The following is a 20,913-nucleotide window of genomic DNA, read 5'->3' as shown; positions in this document are numbered from 1 at the left end:
TCTACGGCTGGCCGTAACAGCAAGGACCAGTGGGGGATACCACAAATGAGATTTTATTTATAGAAATAAAAGAAATTCCTAAAAATCAGGGGATAACCCAAACATTCTGAAACTTGATGGGTCATCAGTGGTAGATGTGTCCTCCAAGTGTACCCATTTTCATCCTGATAGCCCTGAAAATGACGTGAAGCCCTCCCATTGCTGCCAGTAGGTGGGATCCATTTGGCTGGCAGCCCATTTTCAGGAGGCACTTGAAAATGGAACTGTCCCCGCCTCAGCCAAAATGCACAAGCCTACTACTTTCCCCATTACATCCCAAGTAATATGGGACCTTGAGAAGGAGAGTTGGTCTTTGCATTGAAATGGGCCTCCTGTACTGCACATAAGCTCTTTATTTGTCCCAAGAAAATGGTTGCCGAAGCTTTTAAGCTTCTGACTTTTAACTAGGCTCAACAAGAACAATGTAAGATAAAGAACGCAGAAGAATAAGCAAATGAGAATATAAGAAAAGAAGGAAGAATAAAGAGAAGGTTTCTTTATGTGCATGAGAAATGGGGTTTTCAAAAGTTGACCCAAATATTTCCTTTTCTGAAAAATTGAGAGAGGGGAGCAGTAAAGTTATGGATGGACTTTTAAAATCATTTTTTTCTGATCAGGTTTTTTTTGTGTAGCACTGTGATGGAAATATAAATATCAATTCAAAAATTGATATAATTGTTAAAAGCATCCCACTTTCAATGTAAATGTGATCAAATTGGATTTCATGGTTTATTAACAATTCACTCAAATGTGTTAATGACTTCTCACTAATTTTAATATCTCTTGTAAATTAGCTGTTGTGTTACTGCTGGATATAATTTTTCAGTACAGTTCAATTTTGTATTCACTATTTTAATGTGGTATTTTATTCAAAGTTCACTTCAGTGAAAACGTTCTAAACTGCAATTCTCCCATAGCCAAAATGGTCACTTACAATCTAAAAAGGTAAAACTTTCAGGCTTTAGCATTAATGTGAGATAAGTCACCATGAAGTCAGATTTTTTTTTCCTGCCAACTCTGATAGAATCATCACAGAAACATCTTTCTATGCAACCTCTTCCGCTTGCCAAGAAAATAAGTTTGTGATCACTCATAATTATTTGTAACATGGGATAAAATTTAGATAGTAATTATTCTCTGTGTGTTTGCTTTTTTTCTGGAACTTAATTTTAAAGAATTTTAATTATTTCCTTACTTGTGTCAAACCACTAAAAATGCTTCTGTTAAAAGCTGTTAGTAATTACTATAGTATTCTAGTCTATTTCCAACTGATGTAAATGTAAACCACAAATCACTTCAGCTAACTGAAATCATTTTAGCATATCTGAGAAAAGAAACTTATATCTTTGATAATATTTGTTACTATGTATATGCTCCACAAAGGTATCTTTGCTGTTCAGTATTAAGAACAAAATGTACTACCAGTAGATTTTAAGATTTGATTAAGAATAGTAAAATTATGCAAGTAAAATTACGGTAACATTTAGCAACTTTGCTGTACAGGTCTCCTTCATACACATATTGTTTTCTGCATCTCTGTTTTAGATGCAAATTTGTAGGTCCACTATCTGAATCAACTAGATTGGTGGCCACTAGAAAATCTTGAGGTGTGTTATTGGTCATTCTCCATGCAACTCCTCTGTGTACCTTTGATACCTGTTCTGGAGGAGTCAAAAACTAACATGATATCAGCTATTTTCTTATGATTAATTAAATGGTAGTAGCAGTAGGTGAAAGAGTATGTGTTTTGTTTTGTTTTTGTAAACTTGCCCTGAGAATAAATGTTTCTCTTTGAACTCTTTTTACTCCCTCTTTCTAGACACACTATTTTGGCCTTTGGTTTCACAGCAAGAGCCAGCAAGTGCGATGGGTGGAACTGGAGAAACCACTCAAAAAGCAACTGGACAAGTTTGCCAGTGAGCCTCTACTTTTCTTTGGGGTCATGTTCTACGTGCCAAGTGTTACTCGTCTGCAGCAAGAAGTCACAAGGTACACAGAATTCTTATTTCCTCACACTTTGTCTAGTTAAAATCGTCTAGCTGTTAAAAAGTATGTGTGTGGGGGGACGACACCTGTGGTCTGAAATAATGTCTTGTTTTGGACCCCCTCTGGATCACATGTGGCCTCTCCAGAGGATGTCAATAGACATGACATAGGGTTACTGCAATGCATGATTGCAATTGGAAACCAATCTAAGGATCAAAACAATTCCTTTCTGCATTGCTATACATTCTGCCTTAATTCCTTGTTTCCCATTCTTCCTTTTTAAAAGAAAAAACAGTGGGCTTTTAAAAATGGTTTTATGATTTCAATATTATTTTCAGTCTAAGGTTCAAATTAAAACACTTGCTGTCATTCAGAAAAATGTTGGAGGGATTGCCAAGAAAGAGGAATGTATATTCATATGTGGTGGCAAAGCAAATATGTACAGAGGTTCTGGGGAAAAGTTATAGTAGAAATAGAAAGTATAATTGAGAAAAAAATTAATATAAATCCAGTGACTGTACTGTTATCTATTTATAATACAGATGAATGGAAGGAAAATGAAAATAATTTGATAATGATGTTGTTAATGGCTGCAAGGCTACTAATAGCAAAATATTGGAAAGGAGAGGTGGAAATTAAGATAGAAGAATGGTACAAGGAAATTTGGAAATTAGTAATAAATTATAAACTAACATGCAATCTAAAGGTTAAAAAAGGCCTAAGGAAGGATAATGATTTTGAAAGTATATGGAAAATATTTATTGAAGAAACATTAAAGAAAGAAGATGGGAACTAACCCTTACCAGAAGAAATGAAGTTATGGTGGGAACCTAAAGAAAAGAAGAACTCTGGAGATGGGAAGCACAATGGGTAGCACAACGGGGGAAAGGAGAAGAAGTATTTATATGAATTGTAGAGATGGTTTTTTTAATGAAATGAATAGAAATGCAATAAAAGCATATTATTAAAAAAAAAACCCTTCCTTCCACATCATCATTGATGTGACATAGTAATATGATAGATATAAAGTTGCAACTATGGTCCAGATTCATTGACACTGCAGAATTATTGCAATTTGACACAACTTTAAATGCCATGACTCAATATCATGGAATTGTGGGAGTTTTCATTTTATAAGGTCTTTACTACCAAATAATGCCTCGCCAAATTACAGTGTCAATGAATCCTTTGTTTGCCAGTTCTGATGAGTAAATGCTGTAGAATAGGAGAAAGCCAATAACCAAAAATGAGGTGACTCAGCTAGATTGCAAGTGAGCTTTAAAAAGAGAATAAGCGTAAGTTAAATTCCTTATTTCACCTTTTCATTCTACAAGATTATGAGCAGTCATGAAGTAAAAATTATGAAGCAAACTATTTCAGCAGCCGGGATTCCAGGAAAGCACATTCTAAGTAGGACGAAATGAAGCTTTGAACAAAAATTGCATGAGCTTCAGTGAACACAATCTATTATTCTTCAAGATCACCAAGACTCTGTTCTGATGCCTCTAAACCTGGAGGAATCAAAGATTATAGTTTTTTCTGCATGTTTGGAAATTCTGGCAATAGATTTTTTTATTTTGAGTGTATAACTCCCTGCCAATGAAGACTAGGGTAGCCTCCTTTCTCTTGTCCTTCTGCCAACAATCAGAAATTGTTTTATTCAGGTAGGCTTTGGCACTTCACCTGGGTCGTTGTTGAATGAAGCTTGAAATGTTTGGATGCGGTTATTTCTTCCTGTTGTTCTTTTAAATATTTTTGTAAGTTTAAATTGTTTGTCTTTCTTTGATTTTGATTTGAATGTTGTAAGACCTTGGGTGGCAGAAGGGAAGGATATCAGTTTTAATCAATAAACTCTGTTAGCAAATGTGCTAACAGAGTTTATTATGCAAAGGAAGGGAGAAAAAAGAGAATCAGCGGAGGACACATATACAACAAGACAGAGAAGAGTATCTGTATTTGAGAGAGCATTTGGCTATGTGTCAGTGTCCCTCGTAAAACATTACAAACTGTGCCCTGGTAGAGGCTTCACAGCTTCAGAGTTCTGTTTGGAAAGTAACCAAAAATCCACAGAATGAGAGTTATTAAACAGTGACATAGTGAAACATGAGCGTGAGGGGAGCACAGCTCCTGTACTTTTGTGTTTCACGGTAGGAGCAATGCTAAAGCAATATTCTCCAGTTTTTGAATTGTGGGGAATGGGATTCACAGACAGGATTGGTCAAGGAACTAATAAGGCTAGGGTGAGAAAGTGACAGTTCCAAAGCCATACATTAAGTTTAATGGGTGGAGAAAACACAGGAGGCTTTAAAAACCTTAAAGCACCAGATCCCTTTGTCTCTTGGAAACTAAGCAGAATCAGGCACTTGAAGAAGGGATAGCCAAGGAATACCAAGTGCCAGAAGTTGCATTTCAGGGAAATGGCAAAACAACCCTGATTGCTCCTTGCGTAAGAATGTTGTAAGAAATTTTTGGGGTCACCATAAGTCAACAGGTAACTTGAAGGCAGGCAGGGGATTGGAGGGAGAGAAGTTAACTCTGACACATGGCCATGTGCACTCTCTCAAACACAGATGCTGTCACGTTAGGTATATGTGTACACATGAGAGTATACATGTTCTTTCACTCTCTTTCTCACTCTCGTCCTCCCTCCCTTTCATTTCTTTCTTCCAAAATGTGCATCCTGAATTTATGCTTGGTCAAAATGTGCATCCTGAATTCTTGGACTCTCTTTGTAGGTACGGCTATGGTGGCTGGTGTAACAAGTTGCTGTGCTTCACTTAGCATGGCATCATTGATAATACAGGTTTTTATTTTGATTTGGAATTACAGCAGTACTCTCCAAGAATGAGGGGGGCATGGGCATCTTTGCTTCTGGAAGCATTTTTCCCTTGGAAGTCAGTGCTTTTAATTACAGCCCTGTTAAACAGCAACTTTGTGCCTCTCCAGCTGTTGCCTGCATTGCCAGCTGTCACAGGTGGAAGTGCAGCAGTTGTTTGGTGAAACTGAAGCACCTGCAGTTTGAATAGTTACCTGATGTCAAACAACCTTTGTGACCCTCTGAAGGATACATATTTGCATGGATTGATAATTTAAGTCAGCTCTTCCACTATAATGCACCCCTTGATGCTGAAATAGATCCCTTTTGTGATGTTTACTGATCAAACAGCAGTGTCATCACCATTCTCTTGTTGCATGGACCAAATCCACCATATGTTGTTGTATGAGCAATATAGTCTGATATATCCCAAATTTGCTTTGGTCAAGTTTGCTGTAGGCAATGCAGGATGGTTTCTAAAATGTGCTATTATTGTAAGATGGAGCACTTGAAAGTAAAGCAGTCTCAATCACTGGTTAAAATAAAGTATACATTTAAATCATGCTTGCCTCTAACAATAATTCACTTATTTCCTAAATAGTGGCACAGATGAATTCACTGAAACATGCTAACCCAGTATGACCAAACTTATCTTGGTGGCCAAAGTCTGCTCACAAGCATCCAAATATATTTATTTATTTACGACATTTATATGCCGCCCTTCTCACCCTGAAAGGTACTCAGAGCAGCTTACAAGTAATATGTAAATACAATATATTATATTATTACCATAGCACAATATTAGTATTATATATTACTACATTGTACTATACAATTATACTGTAATATTATTTGTAATATAACATGTAATATAAAATATATAATTATAATATCGTATTATTATTAGTAGTAGTATTATATTGTATTACATTATAATATTATCAATATTATATGTATATAATATATTAAGTTTTAAAACTTACTACAGGACTTGGAAAGCATTCTGTTGCCTGGGGTGACTTCTTGACTCATTTATTCTTGCACTACCAAGGCTTAGTACAGATTTCAATGTGTACTCCTCCTTTGCCTCTGCTGGTGAATTCTTGCTCCCATTCCATGCTAATGTGTGTTAATATTTAGATTCCTTCCTAATCTTGGTTTCAACTTGTTTGTATGTTGATTTATTTCACACCTTCCCCTCCTCACAAAAGATCAGTGTGATTTATAATCTCACATAAAAACATAATCATGAATTTTAGATCACAAAGATCTGAAAGTAGCAAATATCTAAAATAATTTCCTGTAATATAACACAAATGCAGTTGAGTGATTTTATCACTTGTTCTATTCACTCAAGGTTTGTCTCAGATAATATTGTAGTAAAATAAGTATAATACCACATTGGAATAGGATGAGATTATTTTTGTGAACCATCCACCTGGCTATTCAGCAATCTCTTGGTGTGACCTAACAAGTTGTACTGGAGCCTTGAGGCTTTTTGTCATTTCATATGTCTGTTGATGCTATGCTGGCAGGGACAGCTCAAGATTTCAGAGCTAAGTAAGCAGACCTATTGGTTTGGTGAAAATTGACCCAGAACTGGAGAGGTTAAAGGACTCTCTTTTTAATGATCCTGTTAGGTCTGCAGCAATAGAGAGTTATTTATATGGCTAAATCTTAGAAACTGATGGATTTAGATGGATTCCTAAGATTTTTTGTAGCTGATATGATGGTGAATTCTTCCCATTCCTTTGAAACATGGAATATTAAGATGATTTAGGCAACCAATATAATCTCTCCTAAGTGCTCTCTTCTCCATATCAAAATATATAACAATTCCTACTCCAAATACTGATGTTATCTTCACTATTTCTGTTGCCTTGCAATTTACTGCATTTTCCAATAAACTTTTAAAGTTGTTTTTTGGACTCTTTCTGTATTATTTATTTATGTATTTATTTACTACATTTATATCCCACTCTTCTCATCCCAACAGGGAGACTCAGAGTGGCTCCCAAAAGCAGCAGTTTGATTCCATACATATACATAGATACAATAAAAATAAACATATGCATTAAAACTCAAAAAAAAAATAGCAACATTAAAACAATTATTAAAATCACATTATCTAGGGTCAAATCCAAGGCCATTCCATTAGTCATTTCACAATTCCATATACTCATATTGCACTAGCTAGTTAGCCTAAAGCTTGGTCCTATAACCAGGTTTTAACTTCCTTTCTGAAGGTTAGGAGGGAGGAAGCTGTTCTAATTTCGCTGGGGAGGGAGTTCCATAGCTGAGGGGCCACCACTGAGAAGGCTGTGTCTCTCGTCCTTGCCAAATGCACCTGCGAAGAAGGTGGGATCAGGAGCAGCTCCTCCCAAGAAAATCTTAACCTTTGTGGTGGATTGTAGAGGGAGATACCTTATTTAACAATATCTTATCTACACAATATTCGTGGATTATTGTTCTGTTATGATTTTTACTGTATAGAAGGAGGGAAGCAGTGTGTGTTTGTTGTGGTTGTGTGCTTTCAAGTTTTGATAAGTCAACTCTTATCAGAGGGTTTTCTGGGACTGACAGAAATTACCCTAAGAGCAAAGAAAACTCCATAGTGATATTGGTCTGTATCCTGTTATTTAGTCATAAATAGAGTAGCTCTATGGAATCAAATATAGGTGAGTTTGCATTTATGTCAAATTTATCGAGTCAGTGAGTATCCTCTATTTAGGACTGACAATAGAACATAAGCAGTTGATGGTAATTTTTTTATGTCATGGATTACTTTAAAGTTTTTCTGAACTATACTGATTTTTCTAATCCATCTTTGCAGATTTTATTTTATTTGTACTTTTCTTACCAGTCTCATTGTTCATGTTTCTAACCGGGATCAGTTTCCCCAGATTTCACTTCCTTCTTCACTTGGCATCCTGAGCAAAGTAAGATAAAGTGAGGAATTTATAATGTGCTAAATGTTCTGCCATCATTTATGTATCAGCATGTTGTTCTCATCCTGTGAGTCTAACTTTCCTGGAAATTGATGCAGGATGACAATCATGTTTGCGATGCCAATGTGGGGAGGGACATAAACCAAGAAGGGAAAACAAACAAACTTTTGTCCCCTCCCCAGTTTTCCAATAAGGAAAAAAAATACCAAGTTTATGTTAACATTTAATCTGCCTTAGATTTGTGCTGATGCATTTTATTTCCCACCTCTCAAAGTCTGTTACAGAAGCTGAGGGGCTGGTTTTGTGGATATATGGAGAAGACCCAATTGAATGGTGAACTCCCCAGGTTTCCAGGCATGAGAATTGACAGAGTTCAATTCTCTTTACTTGCACTTGAAACTGAAGTTTTCTTATGTAATAGTTTTTAGTGAATGTATGCTCGAATTTAACTTTGGTTAAGTAAACAAATGACAGAGAGCCATTACAGTGTAGTGGTTTCAGTTTCAACTAATTCTGGAAATTTCGAATCCCTGTTGGAAACTCACTGGGGGTACATCTACACTGTAGAAATAATGCAGTTTCTCACCACTTGAAGGGCCATGATTCAGTGCTATGGAATCATGGGAATTGTAGTTTTAGAAGATCTTTCATTTTTTTCTGCCAAAGAGTGCTGATGCTTCACAAAACTACAACTTCCATGATTTCATAGCATTAAGTCATGGCAGCTAAAGTAGTATCCAACTGCACTCATTTAGTGCAGTTGTTTAGATACACCCTGGATGACCTTGGGTCAGTAATAAATATTCCCTTAACCTCAGAGGAAGAGAAATTGAACTAATATTACCACCCCTTCCCCCAAATCCCAAACCCCTAAACAAAACTACTATTGTGAAACCTGCAAAACAATAGTTTGGTCCTGTTTTCTTTTGCATATTATTTGGGCATGTTTATAGTGGGTGTTTACTGAGTGGAAGAAAGGAGTTGGTGACATGTTAAACTTGATCCAGTGCCTTCACATTATTTGTTTTCACTACTTTGACTTGTGATGTGGTAAGGGTCAGAACTTTCTCTCATGGGCCTCAGAACGAAAGGGCCTCCAAGGCTTTAATTCCTTGTTTATAAAATAAATTGCTGAGGATAGCAAACTCTTCTCCCCACAGACTCCTTCTAGTGAATGGAGAGCTTGTTCTCATTGTGTTGATGATTGAAAACTGAACTCTTTGCTCCAGATATTTTAAGACGCCATCGAGGCTTTGCTAGACACTCAGTCTTGGAGGGGAAAATCAGTGTTTTTTCTATCTTGTGGAGGCACAACCAGATTATGTGTAGAAGGAAAATTATGAAATTCACATTATTTAACTTACAGCTGTATTTTGTAGTACTATACAGTAGGATGATGGTAATAGCAATATTTATCACATGTATGCATCTGCCTGACTCATGTACCATATACAGAAGGAAGTGCAGGAAATGAGTTGGGTATCTGATAATAATAATAATAATAATAATAATAATAATAATACTTTATTTATATACCACTCTATCTCCCCGAGGGGACTCAGGGCGGTTTCCAAATAGCAAAACACCAACATACAGAGTATGCAAAACATAAGCATAGAATTATCAAAACAACACAAATAGATTAAAAACCAATCCCACCCAAATCTTTGTGCAAAAATTACTGTTAGGGCAAGAATTTCAAAAATGGGCACAGGTAAATTAAAAGGGTCTGATTGAGACTAATGCCAAAACAGGACATGGGGGGAATGGGCAATGTGCAATAAGCAGTCCCAGCCATAGTAATAGTGGGGCCTGTGGCTGCTCAATTCCAGGGCCTATTGGAGGACTGTCCAGGATAGAAGATGGGGATGCGAGTCCAGATTCTAATAGTGTCCAGGGCCTGGCACTAGCCGTTCTCAAAGGCTTGGTGAAACCGCCATGTCTTCAAGCTCTTACAAAAAGAGAAGAGGAATGGGGCCTGTCTTATTTCCCATGGAAGGGTGTTCCAGAGGCAGTGGGGCACCACTGAGAAGGCAATGGGAATGGATGATGGAATGAAAATACGTCTTTTGGAGCAAAACAAATCAAGAGCCAGACAAGAAGCTTGTAGAGGCCTCAGGATTTATCTCCTTGATATCTAATTGAGATAAGCCAAGAACTGTGAAACGGATGCTAGAAAGGACAAGCTAGAAGTCAGGACCAAAGAACGAGGCAGGACTGGAAAAAAAATGCAAGAAAGGGCTGAAAAGCAAACTGGAAACAAGGCAAAATCTGACAGAGCTTTGTTGGTCAAGTGAAGCTTAGTTGGAACAATAAGCTTTTTGTAAGGGTTGTCAATGTCTGTTTTTCTCCATTTTCCATTTTTCAAGATTGATTTGGTTATGTTTTTTTAAAAAAATCCTCTGCATTAGAACTTTGCATTGTTGTGTTTATTTTGCTCTGCTGTGTATATTTTTGTACACATCTTCATGCACTATGTGTAGCTTTGCCACCAATTTACTTCAGAGTTGGGCATTTTAAAGTTAGTTTTACATAACTCCTAATAGATTCAGGTTTTTATACAAATGTGTCCCCATCTATTCCCTCTATAACCAATCAGGATTGTTGGGCAGAGGAAATCAGTATAGGGCCTGAAAGTAAATCAATTGATGAAGAAACTTTTCCTTCCTCTTTGTTTTCTTTTCTTGGTTTATATCCTGCTTTTCTCCTTGTGGAAGACCAAGGCAGTCTGAATTTAACCCAACACCACAGAAAAGAAAAATGACCTAATGAAATCAGAAGTTTGATCCAGATTTCATCCATTCATTCCAATTCTTGTCAATGCCATGTGTTTCCAGAAAGTTTGCAAGTAATGGCTGTGTATATGATTGAATGAATGGGAGCCTTTGTATAAATTGCTTTATGCTTGGTTGAGATGGCAGATATTTGCGTTTTATTTTAAAATATTAAATTGAACAAAAATATGCATATACCTTGGTACTTTCTACAATTTTCTGCAGTGCTTGACTGAATTTTTTTTTGTAATGTTTACCTAGCTTTACAATGAAAATATAATGGAAAACAACACTGTACTTTAAATACCTTTATAAGAAAACTTGTTACTGAATGAACTTTGAAAAGAGTAGCCTCAGGGATGTATAAACAGAAAGCTGCACAGGGAGGTAGTGATATGACAACTGTGCCAAATTGATATAGTCTGTAGAAGAAAACAAAACATTTTGTGGTGAGATTAAAAACTGTTCAAAACAAAATGACTTGTTTAGAATTTTCTGTTTTAATATTGCAATCCTAAACACACTCACTATTTGGGAGACACCCCTACAAAGTATACAGGAGAATACCCTAAGTTTCACTTCTGCAGAAAACTATTTTTCTCAGGGAATTCTCAGGTTATTGTAGTAGAATTTGTAAATTATGCAAAAAGCAGGCACATGTATAACATGAGTCATCCCTTGGTGGTTTGTAACAATACATGTAACTTTGCCAAAAAGAGTCTTGCATTTGTTGTGATATGATGCAAAATCCATATCTGTAGTGATTGAGTTGCGGAGAAGTTTTACATGTATGCCAGATGTTGAAGTCACACAGGCCTGGATGTCAATGTGCATGTTCATGGAACGTTAGTGAAGCTATATGTCATAGCTTGGGAACCCTCAGTTGTGAACCAGTGAGCAAATTATTTTCCTTAAACCATACTAATGGATTCTATGCAGGATTGCATAGGTGCCCATTTCATTTTCTGATATTTGACTCCTCACCACATCTGATGTGTCATGATGGTTGTAATAATGGTGTGTTCCTTTAAGTAATTTCCAACCTACCTGAAGATTTCTTAGCAATATTTGCTCAAATGAAGTTTGGCATTGCCCTTCTTTGAGTCTGCTCTAAGTCACCAAGTGGATTTTTATGGCTGGATAGGAATTCAGACCCTGCTATCTTGGAATCTTAGCCCCACATTCATATAACTCATCATCAGTGATCACTCTTGTCTGAATATGATCGCCTTCCAAGTGTAGGGTCTTAATGGTAGGACTGTAGGTGACTCTAGAGGTCTATTCTTATATTTTTCATATGCTTCTATAAAGGTGTTTAGCGTGGCTTCTAGGTCTTCTTCTGAATGAGCACAGACTACATTATCATCAGCATATTCGAGTTCTATAACAAATGTTGTTGTGACCTTGGTTTTGGTTTTCAGTCTGCTGAGGTTAAATAGCTTGCCATCTTTCCAATAGATGATTTCCCATCAACAAGGTACAGTATCATAGCGACGAAGATGGAGAATAATGTTGGGGCAATAACACATCCCTGTTTGACGCCTGATTCCACCTTAAATGGGTCACTTTGGGAGCCACTGCTCTCTAAGACTGTTGCCATCATGTCGTCATGGAGGAGCCACAGGATGTTCACAAATTTGTCAGGGCATCCAATTCATATAACTATGCCATGCTGGTAACACTATACTGCATTTCTGTTACACAAGAATGCCATGCTTATGGTTATCTATCTCTTTGCAAACCTTCTTGCATTTTAATATGTTTTCTTAAATATTTAAGAAGTGATTCCAGTTCATTGGAGGTTCAAAAGATGGCGAAGATACTTGGAAACAAGGGCAAGAATCTAGATCATAGACAAGTTAGAGAGACCTTGCTCTGTATTAAATACAAAATTCATTATAAACAAACACTCTGTAAAATCTCTTCACTTTCACTGTCATCAACAGGTCTGATCATACCATATGCTGTATAATTTCCTTCCTCTGCAATTTATCAAAGGAAGCCACGTTTGCATAAGCAAGGAAGAATGGAGAGTTGCTTATCATTCAATCATTGGAAAATAGAGGGCTGATATTCCTTTAGAGATGTAATCTGTTGACTAGTCCCACCTTACTGTGTAATAAGAAAACACTGTAGTGCCTTGATATGATTTTACACAAGATATGTTAGTACTAAGAAAAAAGTGAGATTTGCTTTCTTCTTTTAAAAAAAACTTGATACCTGCTTCATGTATATTTCAAAGAACTATTTCTTGAGGGTGAAATTACGTATTGTGATGTGACCTATGTATAGGTTCAGGGCATTTCCACTGCTCAATGCAGGATCTTTAGTTAGGCCATCTACAGCAAATAGTTTTCCAGCCTCTTTCTGTAGACATTCATAGTAGACTCCAGCATCTCTCTAAACAATTGATTCTATTGTTGAAGTGCTCCCACTGACAAGAAGTTACATCTAATGTTCAATCAAAATTTCCCCTCATGTAGCAAGACTATTAGACTTAGTTCTGCTCTCTGAGGCAGCAGAATAAGCCAACACCCTCTTTGTGCCAGATCTTGAGGTATTTAAAGAGTGAAATCACTTCACTTCACAATCTTCTCTTACCAAGCTGAACATCCCCAGATTCTTTGACTTCTCCTTTATCATCCGGGTTGCCCTTCTCTGAACTTGTGCCAACTCATCTATATCCTTCCTAAAATGAGGTGGCCAGAACTGAATTCAGTATTCCAGATGAGGCCTGAGCAGCACAAAATACTCAAACTCACAATTCATAATGCAATGGTCTATTCTGAAAACACAACAGATATTGCACATTTTTAAAAAAGTTTTATGACTCTCAATTTTACATGCCTGTTAAGAGAATTCAGAATTTACAACATATTGTAAAATATGCTTTTTTAAAAAATGCCATGCAAGCACTCCACAACTGCATCAGTAACAAATTACTTTTGACAGACTTCTTTTTCAGTGTACACTTTACAACTCACACTTCTCAACCGTGTCTTGACTACCCCTGAAAGAAATCAGGTCACTGGAGGCTAATTGAATGCATAATTTGAAAATTATCTTGTTGCACAGGTGACTCTGGGATTGGGATTAAGTTAACAACACTGTTGACTTACAAGTCAGAAAAAAATTCTGTTCACTTGTCCAGACCTGTGGGGTTTCTGTAAATGAGCTATAAAGACATACCTGAGTTGAACTGCTGAGTGAGGAGATGTCAGTTATCATAATCCCCTTTGAGAGTGGACCTGTACTTACTCAAGAGTGCAAAGCCCCTGCACTATATGTTGGCATAAGCCCTGCTGAAAATGGTGGGACTTAGTTCCTCGCACGTGTTATTATGAACAAATGCAGGAACAGGTGGGCAAATATTGGACTTCTTAAATTGAGATTGAAGAACTTTTAGCTTTCAGTATAGTCAAATATATGAGGTTATAGGAGACATGGGCAAGAATATCTGAAGGGCTAAAGGAAATGGATCCATGGGTTGAAAAGGGGCTTATTAAAGAAAATTGTTAAGAGTACCATAAATACAAACTGAGCATCCCTTATAGGAAATCTGAAATCCAGAATGCTGCAAAATCCAAATGGGTGCTTAGATAGTGATAGTATGTCACAGCAAATGAGATACATATATGCTGGATCACAAAATCACAAGTCGAACATTAATTTAGAAATAAGGAAAAAGTATAATTGATTGATTTTGCACCTACCTTTTCACTTCCAACACTGAGCTGCTACAAATAGATGACAAAATATAAAAATAAAAGCAACATTTTAACAGTTAAGCAATTGTACCAAAGAGAACTCACAACAGTTAATAAATACAATTAAGCAGTAATAGATTCAACACACTTCCTTACAAAATATATATTTAACTCACTGTCAGAATCCTTTTGAATTTCCATCTGGTTTTTTTTAATCTCTTGAATTTCTACTAGCATCAAGCCTCCATGTGTGCATCACAGAGACTATGAAGAAGAAAATGTTGCTTACCTGTAACTGTGGTTCTTCAAATGGTCATCTGTGAACTCACCCAGCTCTGTTCAACCTCCATCCTATTCTAGCTCTTCTTAGATATTTGCTGGTTTGGCATCCATGGAACTGAGGGTTTAAATGAGAAGTGTACTGGATTGGGTTATAAGGGATCTATCAGTAAAATACATTTGCATAACTCTAAAAGGTTCTGTGTGATGCACTATAGATGAGCCATTTGTGTGAGTTCACAGATGACCACTTGAAGATGACCACAATTACAGGTAAGCAACCTGTTTTTCAAACCACATAGAAACTTCTGCTCCTGTTCCTCAATTGGACAAAGGCTAACTTTTTATGTTGCTCTATTTTCTTCTTTTCTTTTGAAAAAAACGGTTACCAAACATTTGGGGTTGTACTCACAGATTTAATGGTCAGAAATTTAAAGAGGCCATGTCACCATCTTTGTTACCTTCTGACATTTATTTATTTCAGCTCTTCATGTATTTGTGGTATTATGTCAAATGATTCTCCTGCTATTTTAGATTATCCGTAATTAAATTATAGATGACTACGAAGTGATTTTGTTGTGCTTAACAATTGCACTTGGTCCCCCTATAATTTTCTGTAATTAATGCAAGAATCCAAGGGCAAACTGTTAAGGTCTGGGTTCAGGCATGTCTTCTTTTGTTGCAAAGACATGTTATTATTCCCCTCTTTGAAAATCCAGGGTTTTTAACTTAATGCATTTCTTTTAAGTCTTGTTCATTTTAAGTCCATGATTTTTTGGACCATTCTAAACAAGACAGCATTGCCAGCTGTATAACTGGTTGTATAAAACTAAAGTACAATGGAAGATGTTCCACAACAAGATGTTGACTTGATGGGCTTTACATTTTTATCTCCACTCATACAGTGACGTTGATACAGATTGCTTTCACATATGCCTGCTATATATTTTGCGGTGTAGAAAAGTGTAAGGAAGAGAAAGCACCAGTACCAAGTTAGAGGCACTGAGAGATACAAAAGAAAGCAGCAAGGTAGCACTGTCTTATCTGTGTGTGCTCAGTTAAGGGATCCTCTGTGGATACAAAGAAATGTGGAGAGTCATGCCCTGTATTATTAAATGGCAGTGATCTGAACATTCATGCTTCATCATGTCATTATTATTATTATTATTATTATTATTATTATTATTAAACTTTATTTATACCCTGCCACTATCTCCCCTCAGGGACTCGGGGCGGCTAATGTGAGGCCAAGCTCAACGAATACAATAAACAAAATGAAATACATATAGCAGATAATAACTCAAATAAAATACAAACAATAAAAGAAAAATAACACAGTGGGATAAAACACCGGGTATGAGGCAAGATAAAAAGTTAAAAACAAAGAGTTTAACTAAATGGACTGGGCCAAATGCAAGGATAAAAACAGGGGGGATTGGATGAGATAAGAAAATGAAGTAGTTTATCTGGTGGGAGATATGGATGGGGTTTAATTTTCCCACTAGGGGATGAGGGAAAGTGCATCGAGAGGACAAGTTTATGATGAGACAGTCAGTCATGGTATGAGGATTTGTTTTTCATTCATCAAAAGCAAGGCAGAACAACCAAGTTTTTAAGCTTTTCCTAAAGGCTGACAAGGTGGGTGCTTGCCTAATCTCCCCAGGTAGCGAGTTCCAAAGCCAGGGGGCCACCACCAAGAAGGCTCTCTCCCTCATCCCCACAAGCCGCACTTGCAACGGGAGTGGGAGAGAGAGGAGGGCCTCCCTGGAAGATCAAAGAAGTCATGCAGGTTTGTAGAAGGAAATGCGATCGTGCAGGTAGGCAGGTCCCAAACCATTCAGGACTTTGTAGGTGATAACCTACACCTTGAATTGGGACCGGAAAGTGAATGGCAGCCAATGGAGCTCCTTAAACAGGGGGGTAGACCGCTCCCTGTAATTCGTTCCAGTTAGCAATCTGGCTGCCGAACATTGGACCAATTGACGTTTCTGTCTTCAAGGGCAGCTCCACATAGAGTGTGTTGCAATAGTCCAATCTAGGCTATATATTCACAGTCTAGACTGTATGTTCACAATCCAGACTATATATTCACACCATCATCATCTATCAACATAGGACACAATGATCTGTGTTCACAAGAAATCTTGGGTTTGGATTTCACAATTCTGGAGAGTCTACTCTATTGTTGGAGATATCTGAGCCATAAAACTCCTGGGAGACAACTGATGATCTATGTAAGACCAAAGGATGTGCATCCCAGCTGTAAGGAATAATAGAAATAAAATTGTAGTGTCAGTTACTATTAGAAATAAAGTTAAAAACCATTGTCATCAGAACAATAGGCTAAAGACCTGAAACTCCTTTAGGCAAATGTGTGGGTTTTTAAAAACGTATTACAACTTTATCTTTTTATTATAATTTCAGTTTTAGTAAGTGATAATTATAGCAGTTTAGCCTTACTAAATGATGGATGGGAATTTCAGATGTCTCAAGCGTTTATTCATGCTGTGTCTCATCCTATCGGATGATTATGTTTAGGAATGATTTTTAATAATTTTAAGTTATTTTGGTTGCTGAAGTTCGGAAGGTAGACAGACACCTTCTGAAATAGTAACTATATGTTTTCCTTGATTTTCGTCCAATGACCTTACCTCTGGATTATTTTTATTACTTGCCTTATAGTTCATATTTATTATTTAATTTATTTTATTTAAAACTTTTATATCTTGATCTTCTCAACCTCCGTAGAGGGACTCAGACCGGATTACAGCAAGGATTCAATGCTAATAGTACAGTCTAAAAATATCATTTAATAACAAGTTAAAATACATATTGATTAAAATTACAAATAAGCCAAATCTCCAAAATAAAATAATGTCCATCTCAGTTTGTATGTGTGGTCGATAAATTTGTTCTGTAGCCGGTTTCAACCATTACTCTGGGAATGCTTCCTTCCATAGCCAGGATTTCACCAGCCTCCTGAAGGACAGGATGGAGGGGGCAGATCTCATTAGGGAGACAGTTCCATAGCCGAGGGGCCACCACAGAAAAGGCCCTGTCTCTCGTTCCCGCCAGATGTGATTGCAAAAGTGGCGGGACCGAGAGCAGGGGCCCACCAGAAGATCTTAATTGTCTTGATGGTTCATAGGGGAGAATACAACTGGACAGGTAAACTGGGCCGGAACCATATAGGGTTTTGTAGATTAAAACCAGCCCTTTGAATTGTGCTCAGAAGCTAACTGGCAGCCAGTGGAGCTGGCACAACAGAGTTGTGCGCTCCCTGTACCCCGCTCCCGTTAGTAATCTGGCTGCCAAACGTTGGACGAATTGCAGCTTCCGGGCAGTCTTCAGAGGCAATCCCACGTAGAGAGCGTTGCAGTAGTCAATACGAAATGTAACCAGAGTGTGGACCACCGTGGCCAAGTCAAACTTCCCAAGGTACAGGTGCAGCTGGTGCACAAGCTTTAATTGTGCAAAAGCTCTCCCAGCCACTGCCGAGACCTGGGGTTCCAGGATCAGCGATGAGTCCAGAATAACTCCCAAGCTGCAAACCTGCGCCTTCAGGGGTGGCAAATGGAGACAGGGGTGAATCAATGATTACCTCCTGAAGGAGTTTTTTCATCAGCCAAAAATAATGAAAACTAAACAATTTTGGTCTGGGAATTGTTTTTATATTGGAACTAGAGAGGATATAATTTTGCTTTAGGTCAGTCTTGGCCTAACTGCCAAAAATGGTAGTGTGTTCCCCTAATTTGGGGAGCCTAGTGGATGGGTGGGTGGTATCTGGCAGGGCAACTAAAAAAATCCCATGGAAGCTTCTCCTGTCTTGTCATTTCTGCATTCTGATTTGCTGCATTTGGAATTAATACTTAATTAGAGTCAATGGGAACTGCAGTGTCTGTCCTTCAATTCTGCAATGTTTATTAGAAATGCTCCTATGTTTAACTGAATCAAAATTTCATGTTTACACTAATTCATTTTTTTAAAAATTGCCCATGTAATTGATATGTTTCCAGAAAGAAGGAAACTTATCCAGGCTGTTATATAAGAAGTGTGCTGTTTAATCCAATGGTAAAATGATAGAGTAAATCACTGACCATTAGTGTATGCATTTTATAATTTACTGTTCACATTTCCCAGTTATACCCTATTGAAGGCAGTCAGCAAACATGGGGTCACACGTGCCCAGTCTATTCATGATAGGGGCTATACATCTTTGTCTCCCAATTTGGCAAATTGGAGAACAAAAAAGCTTGGATTCATTAATCAGTGTAGGACAATTTTAATTGATGGATGTGAAAACTGAAGCATGTTCATTTGTTTTTGTTTATGGTGTGTTATTTTCATAAGGTAGGGAAAAGCAGAAAATACTATTTTTCCTGCAGTGTCTCAGAAATTATAATTAATGCAACAAATTTAAATTCTGCATTCCAGGCATGAACTACATTGAATAAATTTCCTCCTTTCCAACTATCGACATTAACAAATTAATTTTCAAGCCTAATGATCCAGATTCTGGAAGTCAGACATCTTAGCTTTCCCTTGTCAGTCATCCGCGGGGGAATCGGTATAATGCAGAGGTTGAAAACATTAGTGCTACCATTAATCTATTAATGCTAACATTAATTTGGACATTAATGAATGAATGTTCATTATTAGAATGAAAATAATAAAATTAATTCAGGGCTTTAATCATTTATAATATGTTAATATCATGTTCATTTTAAATTCTGAAAAAGAAGTCAGTTAATATTGTTAATAATGACCCCTTCCACCCAATCCAAAATGTCTTCCCTAAAGTAATGAATTACAGTAATATGAGAAGTTTGTTTCTCTTTGGCTTATTAGCATTCCTGTTATTTAAATATTTATATTTAAATATATGTTAGCACGGTATAATTAGGGGGTAGTGTGAACTATAGATTCCAGCCGCGCCTTGGTCAGACCATACCTGGAATACTGTGTCCAATTCTGGGCACCGCAATTGAAGGGAGATGTTGACAAGCTGGAATGTGCCCAGAGAAAGGTGACTAAAATAATCAAGGGTCTGGAGAACAATCCCTATGAGGAGCGGCTTAAAGAGCTGGGCATGTTTAGCCTGCAGAAGAGAAAGGTGAGAGGAGGCATGATGGCCATGTATAAATATATGAGGGGAATTCATAGGGAGGAGGAAGCAAGCTTGTTTTCTGCTGCCCTGGAGACTAGAACATGAAACAATGGCTTCAAACTACAAGAAAGGAGATTCCACCTGAACATTAGAAAGAACTTCCTGACTGTGAGAACTGTTCAGCAGTGGAAATCTCTGTCCTGGAGTGTAGTGGAGGCTTCTTCTTTGGAGGCTTTTAAGCAGAGTCTGGATGGCCATCTGTCAGGGGTGCTTTGAATGCGATTTTCCTGCTTCTTGACAGAATGGGGTTGGACTGGATAGCCCACGAGGTCTCATCCAACTCTGTGATTCTATGATTCTACTCATGAATTGAATGTGTATTCCCATATGACAAGGGGTTGAACTGGTTGGCCCTTGTGGTCTCCTTAACTCTTACGATTCTGTGATTCTGCACATGAACCATCTTCATAAAATTAGTTCAGGAAGGTGAACACTCTTTGGGGGTGAGGGTTGCGTAAAATGATTGTGATGGTGATTCAGAGCTAGCTAAAATAACTGAAATAACTGCTCTTGCAAGTGTGTGTGTCAAAGCAAGTAACTTCGTATGATCCTGGCCATGTGAACAGAGTGAGAATAAAGTCTTTCATGTGAACAGGAGGTAACTGCCTCCCTAAGATAGGTGTACTTGGTAATTTAAATAATCAGTACATTGACTTTTTTCTTATAAGCCGTTCAATGTGTATATGAACTTGAAATAATAAGCATGGTGGCTGGAGTGCTGGACTTAAACTCTGCAAATCCCTTTTTTTTATCCAGCAATGAAAGTCTACTGGGTGTCTTTGCGCAAGGTCACACTCTCTCAGAGGAAAGCATTGGCAAACTGCCACTGAATAAATCTGGCCAGGAAAATTCTATGATATGCTTGTCATAAATCAGAGTCAATCTATAGGCACATGACAACAATACAGACAACATATGCATATCTTCCAGGGCAAAATATGAACAATTCTAAGATTTCCCCCAGAGGCGTCTTTCTCTGCTTCCTTTCTACTACTAGTTGCTCTGGAAGCCATGCTCTTTATCGTCTTCCTTATGTGTCATGTAGAATCTTGTTCAGAAGTATGATTTAATTTGTTTCCAAGGCAATCTACCATCCTCCTCTTCAAGTCAGGATGTCAGAAGCATGTATCAGCCCACTAACTTCCAGGTTGCACTTTGTCCCCTTGGGCTCACTCAAGTTGAACCTCCGTAATCCATC

The 20,913-nt window shown here is 37.4% G+C and overlaps 1 protein-coding gene across 1 annotated transcript in view; it reads left to right on the top strand.

The window, feature by feature from the left end:
• The window catches only part of PTPN14 (protein tyrosine phosphatase non-receptor type 14), a 137,822-nt gene that overhangs the window by 56,872 nt on the left and 60,037 nt on the right, over positions 1 to 20,913 (top strand). The window contains exon 3 of the mRNA XM_060754280.2: positions 1,859 to 2,028. Within this exon, the coding sequence (XP_060610263.2) occupies positions 1,859 to 2,028 (170 nt within the window). The remainder of the gene's footprint in view (positions 1 to 1,858; positions 2,029 to 20,913) is intronic.

This window comes from Anolis sagrei, chromosome 1 (assembly GCF_037176765.1).
Source record: "Anolis sagrei isolate rAnoSag1 chromosome 1, rAnoSag1.mat, whole genome shotgun sequence".
Classification (NCBI taxonomy): domain Eukaryota; kingdom Metazoa; phylum Chordata; class Lepidosauria; order Squamata; family Dactyloidae; genus Anolis; species Anolis sagrei.
The sequence above is the reverse complement of the archived record's forward strand: the minus strand, read 5'-3'. Positions and strand labels throughout refer to the sequence as shown.